Raw genomic sequence first — 21836 nt, forward strand, 5'->3', positions numbered from 1 at the left:
GATAAATGACACATGTAGAAGGTGACATTAGAGCATGTTGAGGTGACGTGCCTGAATCAACATACAGCACATGTATGCTCTCTTTGTCTCAGCGTTTCCCCTTCGTGCTCTTCAACACAATTGTACACACACTGTTTGCATTTGCATATACACAAAGCCAGATCAGAAGACTAAACTGCTACCACATGGTTTCCATAGTGAGGGCAGCAAACAGAGGCAAAACAGCCCAGACCACAGAGAAATAGGAACCAGCAGCGCAACAGAGAGAGACGCCACAGGCTGATGAGAAAAAGAGACACAAGACGACACAAGGAGACAGGCTTTGTAAAGGATTTTCTAAAAGTGTTTTCACCTGTACATGAGGTCCATGAGCATCTCCGGATCTTCCTGGAACTCCCTCATCTTAACCGTGTCTGACAAAATACTGTTGAGGTTTCTCAGAAGCTCATCCACCTGAAAATTCAGAGGCAAGAGGCCGGCATGAGACGTCAATACGATCAATATCAGCCACGTAATGCATTGTGTTTGTGTGCGATTCTATACCTGTGAGGGCAGCTGAGTGCTCTGCATCTCTCCGTCCTCCTCCGCGTAGGCCAGGATGGTGCGGAGAGAGCGTCGTAAGTATTCCTCCTGGAAGTCGGATGATTTGCCCACCAGCGAGGCCAGAGACATGGTGACCTGCATCTTCACTCTTGAGAAGTTCTGGTAAAAGCAGAGAGGGCGACAGTGAATGTTAGGGATAATCTGCAGTACTTATGATACATTAAGACTGATGTTAAACTGCAACACAGCAACACAGAATTTGATGCTATGTCTTTTTAGCAGAGATTAGCCATGTTTCTGTCTGACAGCTTGCCTGTAAGCTATAAACAAACGTGTAAAATATTCATTGACTAGACAGAGTGGTTTTATAAGAGATGAAGTTGTTGTTTTGGGTTCATATTTCATAGTGGTCAAGAAAAATGTCCTTTGATAAAAAGAGTTTGGGGCAGCAGACTGACACACTATCTGTGATGACTCCTTCAAACATAACATGGATACATTAAAACAAGCTACCACAATACATGGATCAAAAAACACATCAGTCTTTGTGTGGGAGGTATGACTTATTTATGATGACTACGTTTCAAAGCATTACCATATCCTGCATGCATAAAAAATACACAACACACATTTGCATGCTTTTTTCTCACAATAGTTTTTTTTTTGCATTATCATTCATTGATAATCACATTATGGAAATGTAGACTGTTTTCAGTATTTCATCGTTTTCTTTTTGACACAAACTCCTCAAATAGAACACAGAAATCCGATAAATATAAACGGATTCTTGCATTTTTGAGTAAAACATGTATTTGATTTTTTCTTTTTCTTTTTTGAAAGTTAAACATCTCCCTATTTTACTCTTGGAGTTGTTGCCGTTCATCAAACCTTACATCATGCTATGAAAACTAAAAGATTACTCAGTCATGCAGCTTGGTGTCCCTTTGCTTGAGTAACAAAATTCTTTCTGTATTTATAAAAATAAATGTGACCGACCAATAAAGCACTGAAAACAAACCTTTAATATTATCAAGTGCATTTGTCTCATTTCTAATCAGAAGTGTCTCATTGCACTAAATAAGAGTCACACTCAGCTGACAAGTCCAGATAAACATCTCATTGCTTGTAATAAATTACACTAGCTGCCAATGAAGAAAGAAAAGCCTACTTGTGGCATTTATATCTTATTTCTAGAAATTCTAGAAAAAAATAATTATTAATAGTCAGATGAATGCGGCTTTTATGAAATGGGAAGAAATATTTGGACTACAAATCATACAAACACACTTGATAAAATTTTAGTTTTTTGTTTTAATCAATACTTTGATAGCTAAGCAGATTTTTCTTGTTTCCTCTCCTCAGTTTTTGTCCCTTGCCTCCTTCTTTTACTGTTCACTCCATCCTTCACACGACCTGTCAAAGATAACAGGCCTGACAAACACCCCTCCATCCTCGACAGCAGGGACCACGCGCGGGTGTGTGTAGCAGAGAGAGAGAGAGAGAGAGAGAGAGAGAGAGAGAGAGAGAGAGAGAGAGAGAGAGAGTGCTTGTGTATGTGTGACGTCCCATCTATCTCCGGCATGACCAGCTAAGCGGGAAATGATCTCCCATTAGCAGAGACATAATCACCCATGGATCATCTCTACGGCCCCATTCTGTTCAACTGAGCATGGAGCCAGAGCCTAACCACCCATCACTGCCCTCTAACTCAGGGTGTACATGTGTGTGTGTGTGTGTGTGTGTGTGTGTGTGTGTGTGTGTGTGTGTGTGTGTGTGTGTGTGTGTGTGTGTGTGTGTGTGTGTGTGTGTGTGTGCGCGCTAAAGTAGCCTAAATGATTGACGAAGTCAACATAACCCTCCTTGTCTCTCTTTTTCTTCTTCTTTCTAATCTTCACTTTTACGCCATCTTTTTTTGTTCCAAGCTTTCCATAACTTTGGTGGATTAGTCGCGACCACAGGTATCTGCTTTTTTTTTTGGTGAATGGTTCCATTTCAGAAGGAAGAAAAGGCCTGTTGTAAAAAAAAAATGTTTGAACCGCAATCTAAAAGGAAAGTAAATGATGAAGAGGGGAAAAAAATGTGTGTGACATACGGAGAGCAAAGCGTGGGCAGATGAAGGGATGAAAACATAAACAAAGGAAGAGGTAAAGAGTAAGTTCTGTGTGAATGAGTCATATGGCTGCTACGCTAATTCAGATCACAGCTCCCTCTGTATACAGCGAATAAACAAACACACGCTGAGACACGCAGGAGAGAAATGCTGTCCTCCAACTGGACATACTGTACGAGTGTGTTTCTAAGAGTGCTCCACAGGCTGGTGTCTGACTTTCATTAAAGTGTACAGACTGTAAACACAGGAAATATCGAGTGCAGCAGCACTTACAGAACTAGCAGAGAAAATGAAAGAAGAAATTCGATCCTAAATCTCCCTTCCTTCAGATCTGTCTCTTTTCAATCTCATCCCTCCATCGCTGCTTCACCCCTGGCAAAAACACTCCTCAATCTCCATGCTGACTTCTTCTTCACTCACTCTTTTTTTCTCCTCTCTCTCTCTGCCCTTCATGCGCATAAACCTACACACTGACACATATGTAACTGAAACACACACTCACGCACAGAGGCCCGGCTGTCATTAGTTAAAGAGGGGTAGGAACATGAGGAGGCAGACAGTGACATATCTCTCCGCTCTCTTCTCAGAGACACATCCTTCAGCAGAAAGTTTCTGCGGCACGCTCAAAATAGACATGGAAAAGACATTAAAGCCGAGCAGGAGGGGAAAAGTCAAAAGAAGATGGGATAAGATGTGTGTGACATCCCGCTTCTGTGTGCGTGTTCACAAGAACATGCATCACAAGCAATTCTGCCCTCTCATGTGCACTTAAATCCAATTTAGCCTGACATAAATGCAATTTCTGCAGCAGGCTTCGATGTTAGATAAGGTTTTATCTGACAGAAAAGGTAACACGCCTGACATTTGCTTTGTGTGGGTAAATCTATGAGGCTGCAACCTTTTGGAACATATACAGGAGAGTTTGTGTGTGATGTGTGTGTGTGTGTGTGTGTGTGTGTGTGTGTGTCGTGCGTGTGTGCGCGTTCATGCGTGCGTGTGCTTACACTGGCGTTGCTGTAGCTGTATCTCATGATGAGGTAGAGGGTAGCACAGGCCTGGCTCCTGTTCTCGTCGAGAGGGCTGCTGCAGTACTGAAGCACCTTCTGGCACAGGTCGGCACACTGCTCCGCCTCCTCCTCAAACAACAAGTCTCCAAACTGCACACAAAAAAAAGGTAAAAATGCAGAAAAATAAAACCAGACACTGACATGAAGCGGTATGACACAGACACACACATTCATTCCACCAGCCTTGTATCCGCAGTTTGCCTCCCCCACAGGCTAATAAGAACATTTAATTTAGACACAGAGTGCCTGTGTATACACATCCGCCCACACATCTCCTCCTGTATTTTCACAAAGTGCGACCACACACACACACACACACACACGCACACACACACACACTTCGTATTAAAAGTACCTTGACAACCAGCGCTCGGAGTGTGCTGAAGGTGTGAGAGAGGAAAGTGCTGCTCTGGTTGCAGGTGAGAGAGTGGAGCAACACCTTTAGCACGCCGCCAACCACGCTGTCCTTACAGTCGGCCAATGGCACCGCCTGGACGTGAAAGGGATGGGAAAAGAGGAGGAAATAGTTGCACCTGTGAATACACACTTAGAGGCAAAACATAGCCAATATTTCTAACAGCAGTCGAGCTCCATTCTGTTACCACATTTCCTGCAATATTCACTTTCTGTACGATTACAAGCTCACACACACCTACACATTCATAGATGGGTGTTATTGATCCACACAACCCCTCCTCTCATCTCTTTAAGTCCATCGAAATAACGTTCTTCCTTACTTCCTCACACTTTTATTTTCCCCAGTTTGCTTGTTTATTACTGCCTTGGGTATGTCTGACTATTTCACAGCTGCCTTATTGTTTAGGCATGCATCCTTTTCACATTTGCACAATAAAAAAGGCAGAATTTAATATTGTAAACAACTAAAGTTTAGAAAAGAGAAGAGGATAAGCATGTAAGTTAAGACTTAATCGTGTCACATAGTTTTGTTCAACACGTGTCAAAATAAATTATCTTTAAACAAGTAATGAATCTGCACTGAGCCAGTTCCTCTACGAGACTAAATGAAAACAGAACATTTTTAAAATATATTTAAGGGTTTACTGTATATTAAAATTAATCTTTTATATTCAGTTTAATAAATAATCAAAATCCACTCATCTAATAGGATCCACAGATATTTTTCTAAAATTTAAATTATGACTAACTTTTGGTGTTTTTTCTCTTGTTGATCTGGCTCCATGCTAAGAAAGCTGGGCTTACACAAATAGTGATTCAGGTTCTCTGTTGATATTTAAATTATGCAAACACATTGACTGATTTGAGATGGGGCTTGCTGATGAAAGATAATCTCTTGTTGACTCTGAGGATCTCTCTGCTACTGCAAAATATCCAAATATGAACACAACACGATGTGTCAGGTCACTTAAAAAGCCGCCCTTCATTTTCCTGGTACTGGTCTTGTTGTCGTCTACATCTTTTAGACACACTGTGTTGAAATATACTGGATTGAGTGTTCTCACCTGTACGATGGTTTCCAGCAGGTCCAGCACTATAAGGTTAGCCTCTGTGGCTAAGTTCCCACTGATCAGAGCCTCCTGGTCCAACTCCGCTTTAGTCCTAAGTGAAGGAGAGACATTTTTTATTTTTATTTTTCTCATTCTTTTTATTTCAATTTTAGATTTCAATCAAAAGGAGAGACATTTAAAGAGACGATAACACGGTCAAAATATAGATAAGGCCGTCGAAAAAGACCGACCGGGGATCATGACTTACTTATCCTGTCTGTCATTCGTCTGTCTCCACTGAGTGAGGTCTTTCCTCCATCGTAGGTGCTCCCTCTGGCCCATAGTCTTATCCATTCCTGTGACGAATTCAAAAGAATTTTGTTATTTACAAAAAAAACAAAAAAACGAACTTGTAAAAAGTTTGTGTCCGGGCTGCTCATTCATTTTGTTTCTCCAGAAATGTAAACAAAACAAAAAAAATATATACTTGAGATCAATTTGTATTCATTTTAAACAAAACTAAACTTTCTGAGTTGGTCGAACTTGTACATGTAATTTTTTAGTTTTATGAACTTGCATTTATAATTTAGTTGTTCTGTCAACACATCTTTCCTTCTCATTCATGACCGCACGGGGATGCACACCAGACACCAGCTGTGAAGTGACACCAGTGACTGCTACTCTGTGTCCTCGCTTAATAATACTGATATCACCTCAGCTATATATTTATATCTAGGTCAGTTTTGTCACAAGGTATATCCTTCTGACTCATACTTTTGATTTCAACAGAATCCTTTTTGTAAGAGGGGAAAACTTTACATTTGCTTTAGAAGACAATCGACTCATTTTTACACACATTTTTAAATCAACTGGGATTAAATTATAAACCACCATGACTGATTGTTTGCACAGGGTACTCTGAGTACAGAATATGCACTAAAAATGTAAGAGGACTCCATGCAGTGTGAGGGAGTAATTAGCATGACGATGAATGCAAAAACAAAATGTGCTGTTTGTTTCTGTACAAGAAGCTCTTTAGATGACGTGAGAAAACTATTAGAGCGTTTTTTTTTTCTATAGTCCAAAATCTACTTGCAGTCCAAACACACAAGAGTATGGGCATGTTTAAAAAACTGCACACAGAGCAAACATAAGATGTACTAAACTCCTGACTATTGCAAGAAGACTTGGAGAGACTAATCACAGGTTGCCTGACCTGAAATTGGTTCTTACAGTGACTTGCTGACCCCACATTTCTGAAATACTGATAACATTTCAAAAATGTGAGTGTTCTCCAGTTTGGAAGGGTAGATCATGTACAAAACTGTTAAAATATTGCAGAAATCGCAGATCTAAATCTGACAGAGAAGCACCTTGCAAAAAGGTAGTTGTTAAAGTGCAAGGAGATACACTACCTCCAACTCGTCTCATCATTTCCCCACGGGCGCCCATTCCTCTCAGCAGGGCTTCTTCCAGCTGCAGCTTTGCCTGCTGGGATTTCTGTAAGGCCTGGGTGCTTACTTTGTCCCCGCTCTGCTTACCCTGCAAACACAAAAACAAATATTCACCTGGTGCAAACGCACATTGAATACAGTTGTAATACTTTATTCTAAATACTCTGCATTTATTCCTACATTTTGTGTGATAAACACAGCTGGAGAAAAGACCTACGCATACGCACCTTTCCATCTGTAGTTATAAAAACATAAAATGGAATTCAGATGTGTGCACTGATGCCAAAATGCAACAAAAACTGACCCTGTACTCAAAGCAGGACACGCAGATAGTGAGGAGCTCCAGCAGCTTGTTCAGCTGTGAGGGAGGCATATCTACGGTCCAGCGCTGAATCAGATTCCGGTCAGCGTTCTTCATCACCCATAGGAAACACACCAACAGGTGGCGACTGGTGTCGGCTGCCAAGGTGGCTGTGGATTTACCTTGCTGGGAGGACAGAGGAGAGAGACGGACATGGTGTTTGGTCGAGTTTAAGGTCCAAGAAAAAGAGACTCTGTTCCACTTTTAAAGACATTCAAAACGGAGACGTAACATAACTGAAAAGGAATCCGACATCACATACTGTACAGTCAAGCTGCCTGTACTGACAAGCTGGATATTCTGTTACTGGGGTTAACTCGAGGTTTTCTGTACTACGAAGGAGGTTCACTTCTTCCCGAGGTACATTGCCATGGTAACACCTAACCTTGTGGATATGTAAACAGCTTCAGAGCTAGGTAAAAGCTCAACATGTAAGATATGTCTACTGACCAATCAGATCTCTTGATTGAGGAGCTCTGTGAGCTGAGCGAAAGAGCGAAGAAAAGAAACGTGTGATATTTTAACGAGGCTTTAAAGTTATTATCCTCCAGCAGAGACTAAACAAAGCTCTGACGTTTGAATGTTAACATAAAGCGAAGGCTACTTACTGCCTTCAATTATGTATTCATGTTCATTTTTATGAGCTCAATAACACTGTTGGGGCTGCAGATAAAATATTACAGTATATCTTAAACTATAAAACACCCCACAAAAGCACATTTGAGAGAATGATTAATCTAAGGGAAGAAGTTGGTGTTAATCCTTATTTGTGCATAGTAGACCAGAATATAAATGATTTAGTGACAGTATAAGCCTCAGTTAGGCATTCACACTCTGATATGTTCTTCCTACATTTTGTGCTGCATCTGTTGTGATCTCACGCTGAAGTAGGTGTTCCAGTTGCTTCCTATAATTATGACATAATATCATAGTTTGACGTGTTTGTGAAATATGAAGGAATGCTGCCGGCAGACGTCTTCACGTGATTTCACTTCTATACTCTGTCAGATGCTGCGAACATCGCCACCCATAGAACATCCTCATATGAACTCACTGTTTACTTGCTGAGTTGATAACCTGTTTCGTGTGATCGTTTAGCCTGATCTCTTTTGTTAGGGTTTGTGAACGTGTGTGTGTGTGTGTGTGTGTGTGTGTGTGTGTGTGTGTGTGTGTGTGTGTGTGTGTGTGTGTGTGTGTGTGTGTTTGCACTGGCATTGCTATAGCTGTATCACATGATAAAGTGGAGGGTAGCACAGGCCTGGCTCCTGTGAATATATCCTGGCTATATTGAACTTGAAGGGAGTTCAGACAGCAGGTCTCTTCCAAACACTGTGAGTGATATGGCTGGGTTCTTTTTATTTATTTTTTTAAGTTACACAGTGAATTGAATGAGTGTATTCAACCAACTAACCGTATCTTTTACAGGCTTCACTAAACCACAAAGATGTTTAGCCACAGCGGTTTTAGAAAAGTAGGTTCTACTTCCCCATTTTAATAGCCGTTAAATCTAGTGCAGATTAATTTACCTTCATTCGTGTGATGATGAATCGCTGCTATGGAGAGCCACTGCTGCTTCACTGTGTGGCAGCTTTGATAAATGTACCCATTAACCTCCTAGTGCTCTGGGTGTCCCTCACAGAACCTGGTTTTCAGGTCTCCGTAAGCTCAACACAACCAACGTCAGAATATTTGTGGGATATAATCAAAAGCATCACTTGTTTATTTGTAAAATATGCTGCAGGGGAGTCACCAGTTCTGTTGCCATGAGTAAAAGAGTCAAACATTGTTTGAAGGGGATCAGCATGAAAATGAAGAGCAAGCGCTCTGGCAGCCGTATATGGATTTGTGATGGATACCAGGTGATGGCTCAGTTGTGTGAAAATCAGTTTTTCCACAACAGTATTTCCTGTTTTAACATGGAAGGAACTGATTCATCTCCTGGAGAGAGGCAGAGGAAGATGAAGAGAAAGGCAGTGTTCTTTTTTTGTTGTTGTGCTGTTGCTGTAGCTACACTTGATGGATCTGTTTGTCAGAGAGGACGGCCCTGTTCACTTATGATGGCAATTCCTGCCCATAAACCATTTCCCATAGACATGTGTGAGTGTGTGTGTGTGTGTGTGGATGTGAGTGTGTGAGTACATGTATGGGTGTGATTTTTCAGGATGGATGAAGTGTGTGTGTGGCGCTGACAGCTAATCAATCTGCCTCAGTGCAGCTCACCTGTTAGGAGGCAGAACACTTTCACACAGACCCAAACACATGTGCACTTTATAACTTTTTAAAACAATAACAAACTATAATCTGTTATCACCTTAACATTTAGAGATTATATCTGAATTTTACCAGGGATGCCATGGAAACAAGAACATTCCGTCCTAGCGTGTTGAAGGGGTTCCCGGCAATTGCCATGGCAACAGACTGATTGATGGCTGGGACATTTTCAAGGTCATCCTCAAGTCCGCCCGTCTTGTTTTTCCCGCCGCGTGCATCAGAAACTACGGAGAAAATGAGGGGTCAAATATGTTAAAGTGAAGAAGAGGGAGCTGGAGTACACAGGATTAAAATAAACCTTTCATGTAAACCAACCTCTGACATCAATTAATCTTTGATTTAAAACATGCCTTCTTCATGTGTGAAAAAGAAGGTAGAATAAACAAACAAAACTGCAAAATACTTTCAAAAGAAATATAGTTTAAAAAGTGGTAGATTCAAGTGAATTAAGGTCCACTTGATGATGTCCTTGGTTTTGATGTTTCTCGGTCGGGGTGCGGGCACATTATGTGACTGCAACAAAAACCTGTCAATACCTGGGGCTTGCATTAAAGCAGCCTGAGGTTGTTGCAGGTGGCACCGTTGTTTTTGGAGGTGGTTTCCATTTCAAACCACGTGTTATGTCATTAATCTCCTTCTTCTTCTCTTCTTATATTCTAAATTAAATTAAGCTCAGCTATGCCAGTAGCTTCAGTGTCTGTTAGCTCCTGTGATATGATACTATGCGATTCCCTTTCTGACACACATCTGTTAATGACTCAGGGACTGCAACCCTACTGCCCGAAGGTTAATGCCAAAAATACTTTGAACAGACAGCTAAAAAAGAAAACACATGCTACAGGAAGAGTTTCTGCAGATACTGACCACCACACGCTACTTCTTGTTAATAAGAGATGATTCAGAGTTGATTCAGATTCATCTGTTAGAGATTAGACATTTTTCCAGGGAAGTCCTGCTCATTCTGTTCATCGCACGCCTACATCATTCTTCAACACCAGGAGTTTGCCACTTGGTTTGATTCTAATTGTTTCCATTGACACTAAAGTTACAGTAACTAAACTATTAACTACAAATAATATAACTGTCAACATAATAATGTGGGCTGGTGGTTGCAAAGTTTATATGTTCATCCACAGTGGAAAACAAAAGTTTGTTATTCTTATTGAGGTCTATGTTATGAATGACAAAATGAAATAAATGTTATTACAGCTGTTATACATTTGTGTGTATATTTACCAGTGAAGTCCAGATAGTTGGTGGAGTCGATGATAATCCCCACCAGGGAGAGATAGAGAGCTGCCACCTTGGCTCTGACCTCAGGTTTGATACAGCGATGGTCAAGATCATGGGAACACAGTAGGCTGTAAATGGCATTGATGGCCTTTCTCTGGACCTTTCCTCTGGGAACATACATATAGGTTTTATGAATTTCATGCAAAGTTAACCGGAATCAAATATTAAGTTGTTGCCCTTTTGTCAAGATCAAAGCAATAACTCTAAATACAGCCAAACAGATAAATCATAGTCGTTGTAAAAGATACCTTGTTGATGTTGGACAAATTAATAGAAAGCTGTGTAATAACAAGGTCAGGACCAACATGTTAATATGGTAGAAGTTGTTTCTTACCCCTCTGACTCCAAGTCGAGAGCCGCACTGAGCTCTGTCAGCAGCAGACCGGTGAGGTAGTGCTGCTGCTTGAACTCCTGAGAAAGCTCAAACAGTGCCATGATCCTCTGCTGCTCTTGAAAACCAATGGAGCCAGAACTCTGAGGTCGAAATACAAATGAAAGGGCAACAGAAATTAAATTAAAGGGTCAGGAAGTTGGAAGGAGAAGCCATTCAGATTCACCTATTCAATCTGTTAAGTCACCACTTAAAATTTTCCTTAGAATCAGGTTAACTGACAAGTAGGTTTACACATATATGGAACTGTCTCCTATTGTAAGGGGAGAAATGCAAAAAACAGTATATCTAAAGACTGATTAATAACACAATATGTATTTTTTCTTTTAAATTGCTATAAATACCAGCAAGTTCAAAGATTTACACTCACTTTTTACTTCTCTGCAGCAGAGATACAATTCTTTATTCAAAACGGCAGTGATTATTGGTAACAATGAATCACCTTGTACGTCTAACATTACAAATATACAGGTGGGAACTTTGACGGACAAGTGACAAACCTGTGAGGAGATAGAGGGACATGGTGAGGCAGGAGCGGAGGCGGGGCTGCTGAAGAAGAGGCTCAGGTTGAGGTAATGCTCGTGACTGCACAGGATTCGCAGGAACTCTAGACGCATGCTGATCAGTGTTGGCATGGATACACTCTTAGCTGACATCTGCAGTGGACGAAGGGGGAAAAACGTTTTTTAGACCAAGTTTCAACCTGTGGTGTTGAAAAATTAAGTAAATACAAGAGTGCAAGTGCAATTCCCTAAGTGTCCACTTGAGGCTGGGCACTTAAGTTAAATAGAGTGTTCTATTATTTATGCTATATTATTATTTATATTGTTACCTGCTACATTTTTATTTTTTATTTTTATTGTATATGTTGCTGGAACCTAAATTTCCTTGAGGGAGTCATCCCAAAAGGATCAATAAAGTTCAGTCATTATGTCCCATGTTAGCATCTCTTTTATGACAGCAGATCTCCATATTTAGACCTAATAAGACCTCTTCAGAAACCAATGGATGACTACGTCCATGTTTTACACAGTTCAAACATGAAAGTAAAAATAAACTGGAAGAAAACAAAAAGACTATTAAAAAAGGCACGCTCACAAAATGTTTCCACATAAAGAAGATACTACATTCATTTCACTAAAGAAGATGAGGTTGTCATCAGTGTTTCTTTGACTATTTTTACCTGGTTGCAGTAGTTTTTCACCAGCTGAAAGACAAATCCTCGGTCCATGAGAGAAAGCAGGTCATAGAGGAAGAAGGCCAGACTGATGTTGACTTTCTCTGCTTGCTCTACCTCCTAAAACAACAACAACAAACAAAGAGCAATCAGTAAGCTGAGTGGATCTTGCCAAGCAAATAGCCATGAAAGCTGAGCTGTTGATGCCGCGGAGGCAAATATAATTAGCACCTCCATCTCCCCTGTTGTTTTGAGGACACTGACAACATGTACACTCAGGGCTGAAACTGCTTCTGCTGAAACCAACCCAGGAAAACAGAAGGTACACTGACACAGTCAAGGATATCGGGATCAGACTACGGTATAGATAAGGTTATAGTACCTTATGCTGTTTGACAAGGATGGTGCCGATCTCAGCTGTTACCACAGAGACAATAGTAGTGATGTCATCCTTAAATCGATCAGAGAAGCGGCTTCTTCGAGGGACGCTGTGCTTGTCGAGATAGGACACATGCTGTGCCATGCCTTTCACCTGTTAAAGAAAGATAAAAAAACGAGGGGATACAAAAGAAACGAGCGTTAATCGAAAGAGAGAGAGATGAATATGCATGTTATTCAATAATCTGTCAAGAAACCTGCCAGAGGAGGGGAGGAGTTGATAAGAAAAGAGCACAAATTGATCAGTTATCCTTTTCTATCCTCAGTTTTCTTTTGAAATATTAAAGATGCCTCTAAGATGCTTAAGAGAGTTTACAGAAGAGTGGAGCATTAATAAATAAGATTAACTGGAGGGTGATTATGAGATACACTTATAAAACTCTAAGGGAGTGACACATTGTCCAACAGCTTGATAAACTACAAACTATAGTGATTCAAAAACTTTTAATTATTCACCAGTCCTCCAAAGCGTGTATTAACAAGATTGTGTATTGTTTAAAATCTAAATCTATTTTATTACCAGAAACAGTTCTCTCTTTTTCGCTACCATAACACCATTTAAATGGTAAAAAAAAGCCCACTGACCAGCAGTTCAAAGAAAAACCAGGCATATTTGTATGCATTTTCTCTGCAAACCCCGGTGCTGACGACCATCTGCAGGGCCAACTCCTCATGAAACTGCTGCAGGAGAGAAAACACACAATCTGAAGTGAGACACATCTGTCCTATGTAAGCCAATGGGATCAAGATTGTGCAATTACATTAGACATCTGCAGGTATTACACTGGCCTTGACTTGACCTCAAATTAATTTTGACATAATGGCTAAGCTTGGAAAAAAAAAAAAAAAACAGGACAAGAAAAACATCAATAACCCAAACAACCAGAAAAAAAAGCGTGTCCTCAGTGTAACACTCCCACCTAGTGGTCACCAGGGGAACTGAATGCTCAAAGCTTGACTCATTAAGTATAATGTTCTTTTCTAGTCTTCTGATACTCCACATCTCACACCTACACATTCACACACTGATGGAGGAGGTTGATATTTAAAACAGACATTAGAAGTTATTTATGTTATTCACATGCATTCACTCGCCGCAGACGAAGCAGCAGGAGCCACTTTGGCTTGTGTTGACTTGAGTCGATGCTGTTTGGTTTGTGGCCTTCATCAGGGTCATCAAATCCATGCTCTGTTTTTTATTTTAGCTGGACACCACTATGCACCACTGCCAACGTGTCACTGTATAATGTAGCTTCAATTTGTCTAACGGTACATAACAAGGTAGGAAGATGGAAGTGACAATGTCGATCAGCGTCTCATTCACTCTTTCCTAATAATTCAGAATTTAACATTTAAAAAGATGCTATTTTGTTTCATGATTATTAATCTGACACTAAAAATAAACAAATGGTCTGTTTCTCGTACATATATATTATCCTTACATTAAATATGTAAAATGTATGACACAAAGACGTCCACCTCATAATCAGAAACACATGGAGCATTATCAAATGTCTCTTAAAATGGGACATGAGAAGCTGAGGAAAAGATGAAATGTGTTACCTTCCTGTTTGACGGCCTGATGCTTCCAGTGGAGTTCTGGTGGTTTGTTACCTCCCCATAGGTGGACATGCGACTGCCTGGGTTGTTGTGGCCCTAGAGACAGAAAAGGTTTCATCACATTGGGCATGATGAATGCATTCATTAGAGTGGGCATCCAGCAGCCTATTACAATACTTCATGTGCTGAGTGAATGTTTTCTTCAGTATACTGCACTGAGTGTGTTTGCAGTGTGTGATGTCAAACCTCCATCCAAAATGGGAAATGTACACATGCTCAACTGAGCATTGCCTTTTGACATTATAATTTATTGCAATACGTTTAGACTTTTGTGATGGGTTTACTGCAAACACTGATTTTGCAATACCAATGAAACTGCAATTTATTGCATAGCCTTAAAGTCAAATATACATATAAAGTACAAATACAACCATCAGCAAAAATAAGGACGCATTTAGTAAATGTTATTATATGTACTTTTCCTGGATAAATAAAGGTGAAATAAAACCACATTTTTCAATGAAAACGAAATACCCTCTATGTCAGTTGTTTTCAACCTTTCATCCACTTTGACTTCACAAAACTCTGACGATCCCAGACCTCCAAACCACAACACATTGATAAAAAAATTCATTTGTTTTCAATAATGCAGAAGTTTACTGTGCTGCAAGTAAACTATTTAATTTAGAGCACATTTAGCTTTTCTTTGAAATTATTGAGGACAGAGGAAGAAGGACTGGGATAACATTTCTGCACAACGGATGACAGAGACAGAATCTGCAAGTTTCTTGTGTCGTAAAAGAAATTTCAGGCAATCCCATTTGAATTTCATGCGAGCTTACATGGAGTCAAGATCCCAAGGTTGGGAAAGCCTGTTCTTTGTGTACATGCATTTTATGTCTATCAGTCTATTCCCACAACAAGAAAAGTTTTCAGACCTGAACTTACTTTATGTGACCCTGAAACGGTTCCTGTACACGTTTTTCTTTTAAATGTGGGGTTTCTATGGTTCACCATCTGTACCTTTAAGATGTTTTTGACCTCGGCATCTTCAGCAGAGTTGTGTGGAGCAGGAATGTCCGGGTTGCTGCTGCTGCGGATTCTGGACTGGAGGAGCATACTGCCCACTGTGGCCGCTGTAGCCCGACCCATCGTGCTGTAACGGCTCTCTGACGAAGGTATCATACTCGCTGAACCTTAACACAGGTTCAATGACACACAATTACATATTCTTAAATGGCGAAAACAAACATCAAATGGATAACATTACAACAGTTAAAAAAAAATGAATGAAGTGATTTGTCAGTACCTGCACTCTGCATGTCTTGAGGGGGATCAGGCAGACGAAACACCCAGTATAGGTAGGTTGACAAGAGGCTGTTCCTTCCCTGCTGGTCCCTGATCAGCTCCTGACTGTTGTGCAGACTGTTGACTATCGACACCACTGACTCAAAGGCTATCTGGGCCAGATTGGCTGCAAGACAAGGACATAACCCAAGAACAAAACGTTACAGCCATATCATGAAACTTAGACTTATGCAACTTAGACAGTGGAGGCATTTTTTGGTCTTCGACTCCTATTTTTGGTGCTGCCTAAGAGCCGGCTTGTAACAGTACTGAGGTTTAATAATCTGGTATTCTGATTCCTCTGATTCTGACAGATGACAATGGATGCTTGTGGTTATTATTGTCTGTCATGAATATGTGAACCATCTTAACTTTAATCTCAGATGGTCATGTCATACAATGCTATAATCACAAAGTCAATGAAATGTCATTAGATTTCCAATCCTAAAATCCCCAGCCCATGTTTTAATCTTAAAATGTCTTGTTTGTTTTGATCTTGACAATCGTACACCAAAAGAGATTTGACATAAAAAGTCACTACAGATAAAAGGAGTGCCTAAAGTGACACATCTAAGAAGCCAAAGTAAATAGATGTTTTGAGATTTGTTCTTGTAAAGTGAGAATTTCTATCACAACATAAACAGCTGACCGACACTTTCAACACCACGACTGATCAAAGCAAAAGTCCCTGCAGCTGAAGCTGAGGTCCCTTTGTGGTTTAAATCAAGCTAACGCCTCACCGGTCTGGCCAGCGATGACCATGGGCTGCATAATGAGGGTGAAGAGTTTATCCAGCACTAGATGGAGGAAGAGGACCAGGGGCTCTAAACTGGAGGAGGACAGCGAGATGATGCTGAGCTTCAGCTCATGCTCCAGCTTGTTCTCTGGAATCTTCTCCTCCCTGACCCGCAGCGGGAATGTGACTCCACCCTCCAGGGCGTGGCAGAGAGTGAAGAAACGCTCCAGGTGGTTATCCTGGAACAGAAAGGGGATGATTGTTTTGAGAGCGTTTAAAAGGAAAAACACAGAGATGATAAAGAAGGAGACAGAGAAGCTTCTTGAACATGACAGGATGTATGTAATGCTCCAGGATAAACGTCTCACTACAGCACGAGCTGACACATGCTGTGCAATGTGAATGCATTCTCATATTTATTCTACAGACCGAGAAGGACATCCAGGAGAGGGTTGTAAAATAACACAGTCTTCATGTTGTTCTGTTTGTGTGTAGTATGTAAATACTTGTCACCTGTGTGTGTACAGATGAAACTGCCTGGATCTCGAGGTTGAATAGTCCTTTGTGGCTCTCCATCCACTTGACTGGAGGGACCTGAAGGGGAAGTTTCTGCACAACAGAAACACAGTAGAAATATAACAGTGTCTTCCCTCCCTCTGTTTAGTATGTTTACGCCTTTAAACAATCTCATGGTAATTTATTTATATATACAGTATGTGTATAATAGGTGTGTGTACCTCAGGCGTATGGAGTGAATAGTTGACAGGTAGTCGGTCCAAGGCAATGGGCAGACAGAACTGACCAGTCTGGAGTCGCTCATTATTCACTATGGGCAGCCACTAATAAAAAAGAAACAGGACAAGTGTGCATTTAAACACCAGAAAAGGCTGTTTGTGTTCACAAGAGAATAACACAATCATTTCTTTCATGTATTAATGAGGAAAAATGAAGTGTAATTCACAATGCAACATGATAACAAAAATATCACAATACAGACATTCTGCGATCATTTATATATTCCAATTCAATCATACTGTATAATGACGCATTACAATATTTGATGAATTTATGAATATATAATGCCCCTAGACAGGTTCAGGTTACTTTATATGTGCCCGTAGGTACATTTGGTTGCAGGCAGAGTCACATATACTTCATAAACCACAGACAGAACATAAAACACACAACGTGTGAATGCATGGTTCATGGGTAATAATGAGGAAGCGCATAAAGTGTGCAGAGTCCAATCGTACAGTTTATTCGACAAGTTGGTCTGTAGAACTTACAGAGCCTCGGACGTTAAAATTAGACCGGTAACGCGCATGATTAATGTGTTTATTCAATCAAATAGATTTTTTTAGACATTTGTGCCCTAATTGAATAATCCTAATTCCCTAATTGTTAGAAAGAGAGATTGGGGGACAACATGCATAGAAGAGGTGAGGTCGGATTTGAACCCACAGCCGCTGCATTGAGTACTGTAGCCTCTGTACATAGGGCGCACAACATAACCACTAGGCTAATAATAAGCTGCCCCTTATTGGATGAAAATGGGCTTCACTTTCACCTTTCTAACTTCTTTATACCACTGTCCAACATTGTCGTGCGATCTGTTTCTCCTTCTTTCTCCCAATGTCAACATTAACATCTGTTCATGTTATACGGGCCACTGAGGAGTTATGGAGTAGTGATAGTAATAGGTAACTCAAATTGGCAGGAATATTAGTTTAGAGCGACTGATTCTGCAAGTATAATAACCACGTTTGGCAGAATTTGATAATTGTTTCACACAAGTCAGCACAATGATAATTGCAAAGTCTATATTTGTTCTCATGCGCTGCAGCATCAAGTTTGTTTATCTTTGTTTCCAACATTTTTGCTCCTGTGAGAATGTTTTCTGAGGAAAGGAGTAATGCTAGCATGCTAACAACGTTTCTTCTAACCCCAATAGAAAAGCTGGATAGTAATCTTTAAAGTCTTACTGAGTATCCAATGAGAGTCTCACAGCAGCTTTGGTTCTGTTTCTGCTGGCAGCTGATGTGGTAGAAGGTGAACAGCAGGTGGTGTCTCTCTGTTAGACGGGCCGGAAGAATCAGCTTCACTTCCTCATGGAAGTCTGGAGACCTGACAGGCAGAATGTCGAAACAACAAAGGAAGAAACAAAGGCCAAAGAGGGATGATTGAGGACAAGAAGAGAGAAGGAATGATGGGAAAACACATGAAACATCAAGCGAGAAAGAGAAAGAGTCAGAGATATAAATAATTATTTAAACTGTTTAAATGACAGAAAACAAGCTTTAAATATCAGCATAATGTAACCCAGTAATGTGCACTTGCTTGTTATGGTAGGTAACAGGGGAGTAGACTTCAGATAAAAATTCAGGGCCGCTCGATTTCCCAAAAATGACCTGAGAGTGGAGAAGAGGGGAAAAATTAGAGTAAATGTTGCAGTTGCTAAAATGTTACACTGTTTAAACAAACACACGTAATACGTTCATCACACCATCTTTTTATTCTTGCCACAAAATTTAAATTGATATTATTTCAGGCTCCAGATGCCTTTATATGATGGAGTATTAAACTTTTCATCATCTTCACACAGACGGGTGGCTGATCTTTTGATATAAACGTTCAGAATATTAGTTGTAACCACAGCCTGATTAAAAAATGAATTTAAGATCATGAATTAACGACAATATTCTTGTAAATGTATTAAAAACTTTTCTCTAATCTTGACTTTTTTTTTTTCCTTAATTGACCTTAAAACTCTGTTGTTCTTCGATAAGTTAAATTAAGAGGATATCTTTCAAATTCACACTTTTAGGCCTGATACAAGAATCTTTAAAGGAAGCAAAACCTTTGCACGCTTTTTTGTCATCAAACTTACAGTCCATTCACTTGCATATGTCATAGTTAAAATACTTCTACAAGGTCATATTGTAAAAAAAGCAGCACTCACAGGAAGAGAGCAGGCTGGGTCCTCTCCGCTCATGAACTGGATTTTGATGGTGATGTTTTTTGCTGACGTCAGCCTGTTGACAAAGTTTAACCTCTGGGGGTAGACAAAGAGCAGATTCCTACAGAGAGACAACAAGAGAGGAAGAGTTGGTTTGAACCAATTAACAAAGCCGATAAGAAGGTTTTATCTTTTGTGTAAGTTCTCAACGGGGGCGGCAGAGCTTCATGCAGTCTTTGAGGACGCTGAATTATAACACATCCAATTGATTTACCATGCAGTGTGATGAACATGATTAGAAATAAATGACTTGCTGGATATGAAGAGAAATGGTTGAATGATAAAATTGTGTCCATATATTCAAATCATGAACAATGAAGTTACTGAATCCTATTTTAAAGCAAACTTAAAGAGAGGTCTAAGTTCTCGAGTCGATCTGTTGAGAACAGGAATCCTTCCTATCGCTCTTGAAGCCAGCAGATTTAAAAGCATCCCGGAGGAACACAGACTGTGTGAACCATGTGATTCAGGAGAATTGGAGAATGAATACTTTTGAGTTGTCCTTTGTGTGATGAGTTAAGAACAAATTTGATGAATGTATAAAATGTACGCTCAAAATCCAGACACGTTTTGCAGCTCTGCTGCTGACAGGATGGAACTACTGTTGAATATCAGTGTTGACCAATTTTGTCTTTTTTAGCCTGGAAGAAACATCAGGATGGCTAATTTCATTAGTATCATTAATATTAGTATTAGTATTATTAAGTGTCTATTTGTGTTCTTTGGTCTCTTTTGTATTAATAACAGTTTGTTCTTGTAAGCTTGTTTTGAGCTGGGAATATTGTATTTATGAAAAAAATAATAATAATCAGAGGCGCTGCTGTCAACAGGCCAGGCAGGGAACTGCTTGGGGCCCCAGGCCAGTGTGGGCCCCCCAATGGCAAACTTTAAACCACAGCATTGCCTCAAAACCTCCCTCATGGATCCCCATCTGACAGCACGTCCTCTCAATGCCCTGCTAAGTGTCGCGTGCATTATTACTGTGAAATTAACAATGGATGCTGGAGTGTTGGGGCCCCCAATGAATGTTTGCATGGGCCCCAACAGACCCTAGAAGTGCCCCTGAAAATAATGCATCATACCCCTCTGTGCAGAAAATGAAACAGTTCCAATATACACCACTAGATGGCACTGACTGTCCACTAAAATCTTCGGCATGTAGGACAAAAAAACAATAATGTCACAGAAAGGTCCCCAACAACCAGCAATTTCCTGAGTCATGTGGTTTTAATACAGCACTGTAATCTTTGCTGAAACGTTGAACACAGATTCCAGTGAACAAACGCGAGAATGTCAGCGTGTAATTACCACACAGGGAGACTTGTTCACACATGAAGACACACACACATTTGCTACAAGTGAAACCACCAAAGAGTTGAGAGCAGATTAAAACCTCGCCGTCTTATTGTTTCGCTCTGAGGCAATTTCACAGGTAGCCCTGCTGGAAAAGTCTAAAAATAGTCCCCACACCGAAAAGAGCAAAGCCTCAGAGCCATGTCAGCTCATGAGTGATGAGTACAGCATGACTGTTTTTGTTGCCTCTGGCTTTTCTGAGATACAAACTCTCTGTAAGAGCAAACAAACCTGTTTATACCTCAGACCCTGATGTTTGAAGCTCCATTACTGTGGCATTCAAATCTTACATTTTGATTAAAAAAGTGCAGACATTGTTTAAATGGCTTTGAATTGAGCATTTAAAATGAACGTATGATCATTGTTGTTGTATGAAAGGCCTTCCACCCCACCTGTAAATGTTGTGAGGAACATAAACCTCGCTGGATGGGAACTCCAACACCTCTTTGACCGGTCGAATGTTCTTCTCGGCCACAGGAATCAGAGGGATGAGCTCAGTGGACAAACAGGCCAGTGGAGTGTCGTGGATTGGAGACATGTCAAGTCTTATGGAACCTGAAAGCCACAAAAAAAAAAAAGTCAGTCAGGCCGTGCCATTTGAATGCTAAGCTTTATATTGTTCATAATCAATAAACAAGGGACACCGTTGTTTGTGTGTTCGGTTTTTATTTTATTAAACACTGTTTTCTTGCAGAGCGCAAGTTTATAAAATCCATCCGTATCTCATGTTCGTCCATTAAATGCAAAGTTGAAGTCAGCAGCCAGTTAGCTTGAACTCAAACGTCAACTTTACCAGTTGGCTTAAGAACCAAACAACTGCTAGCTATAAATTCACCAACAAACAAAACAAAGCTAACTTATTATAACGGGGGACAACAAATTGAGATAATACAACTATCAACGCTGGTGCCAAATATGGATACTTGACTTGAAGAAAATGTGGGGCCCTAAACAGATTTCTCTTTCATTTTTACTCACCGCATCACTACTTTATGAATCGTCACGGTGGCTCTCGTGACATGAATGAATTTAATGTGAAGAGAAGTTTATTGCCCAAAGGAGAAAAAAAAAAGGTTGTTATAATAAATGTGTCCAGGTTATCTCTTGTAGCTACTGTTTGTAAAGATATCTTTATTTGATATATGTTTCACTGTGTCCAGATTTAGTACATATTGTATTGGTCTATTTTGGATACTGTACGAAGCAGCCCCTTTTATGGTAAAGAGTTTAAAGAAATACATTGTACTTCCTGT

At 40.2% G+C, this 21836-nt stretch overlaps 1 protein-coding gene across 1 annotated transcript in view; it reads right to left on the bottom strand.

The window, feature by feature from the left end:
* dock8 (dedicator of cytokinesis 8) overlaps positions 1 to 21836 on the bottom strand; it is a 64470-nt gene that overhangs the window by 13655 nt on the left and 28979 nt on the right. Inside the window, exons 14-38 of the mRNA XM_079359281.1 lie at positions 20976 to 21138; positions 19174 to 19291; positions 18552 to 18622; positions 18197 to 18338; positions 16952 to 17053; positions 16728 to 16823; positions 16219 to 16453; positions 15441 to 15605; positions 15155 to 15327; positions 14135 to 14227; positions 13157 to 13252; positions 12516 to 12665; positions 12140 to 12253; positions 11457 to 11612; positions 10900 to 11039; positions 10509 to 10672; positions 9345 to 9496; positions 6945 to 7127; positions 6602 to 6728; positions 5455 to 5542; positions 5202 to 5298; positions 4076 to 4210; positions 3658 to 3810; positions 544 to 702; positions 353 to 453 (exon numbers count right to left, since the gene is read on the bottom strand). Coding sequence (XP_079215407.1) covers positions 353 to 453; positions 544 to 702; positions 3658 to 3810; positions 4076 to 4210; positions 5202 to 5298; positions 5455 to 5542; positions 6602 to 6728; positions 6945 to 7127; positions 9345 to 9496; positions 10509 to 10672; positions 10900 to 11039; positions 11457 to 11612; positions 12140 to 12253; positions 12516 to 12665; positions 13157 to 13252; positions 14135 to 14227; positions 15155 to 15327; positions 15441 to 15605; positions 16219 to 16453; positions 16728 to 16823; positions 16952 to 17053; positions 18197 to 18338; positions 18552 to 18622; positions 19174 to 19291; positions 20976 to 21138 — 3373 coding nt within the window. The remainder of the gene's footprint in view (positions 1 to 352; positions 454 to 543; positions 703 to 3657; positions 3811 to 4075; positions 4211 to 5201; positions 5299 to 5454; positions 5543 to 6601; positions 6729 to 6944; positions 7128 to 9344; positions 9497 to 10508; positions 10673 to 10899; positions 11040 to 11456; positions 11613 to 12139; positions 12254 to 12515; positions 12666 to 13156; positions 13253 to 14134; positions 14228 to 15154; positions 15328 to 15440; positions 15606 to 16218; positions 16454 to 16727; positions 16824 to 16951; positions 17054 to 18196; positions 18339 to 18551; positions 18623 to 19173; positions 19292 to 20975; positions 21139 to 21836) is intronic.

This window comes from Symphodus melops (genome assembly GCF_947650265.1).
Source record: "Symphodus melops genome assembly, chromosome: 1".
In the NCBI taxonomy this organism is placed as follows: Eukaryota; Metazoa; Chordata; class Actinopteri; order Labriformes; family Labridae; genus Symphodus; species Symphodus melops.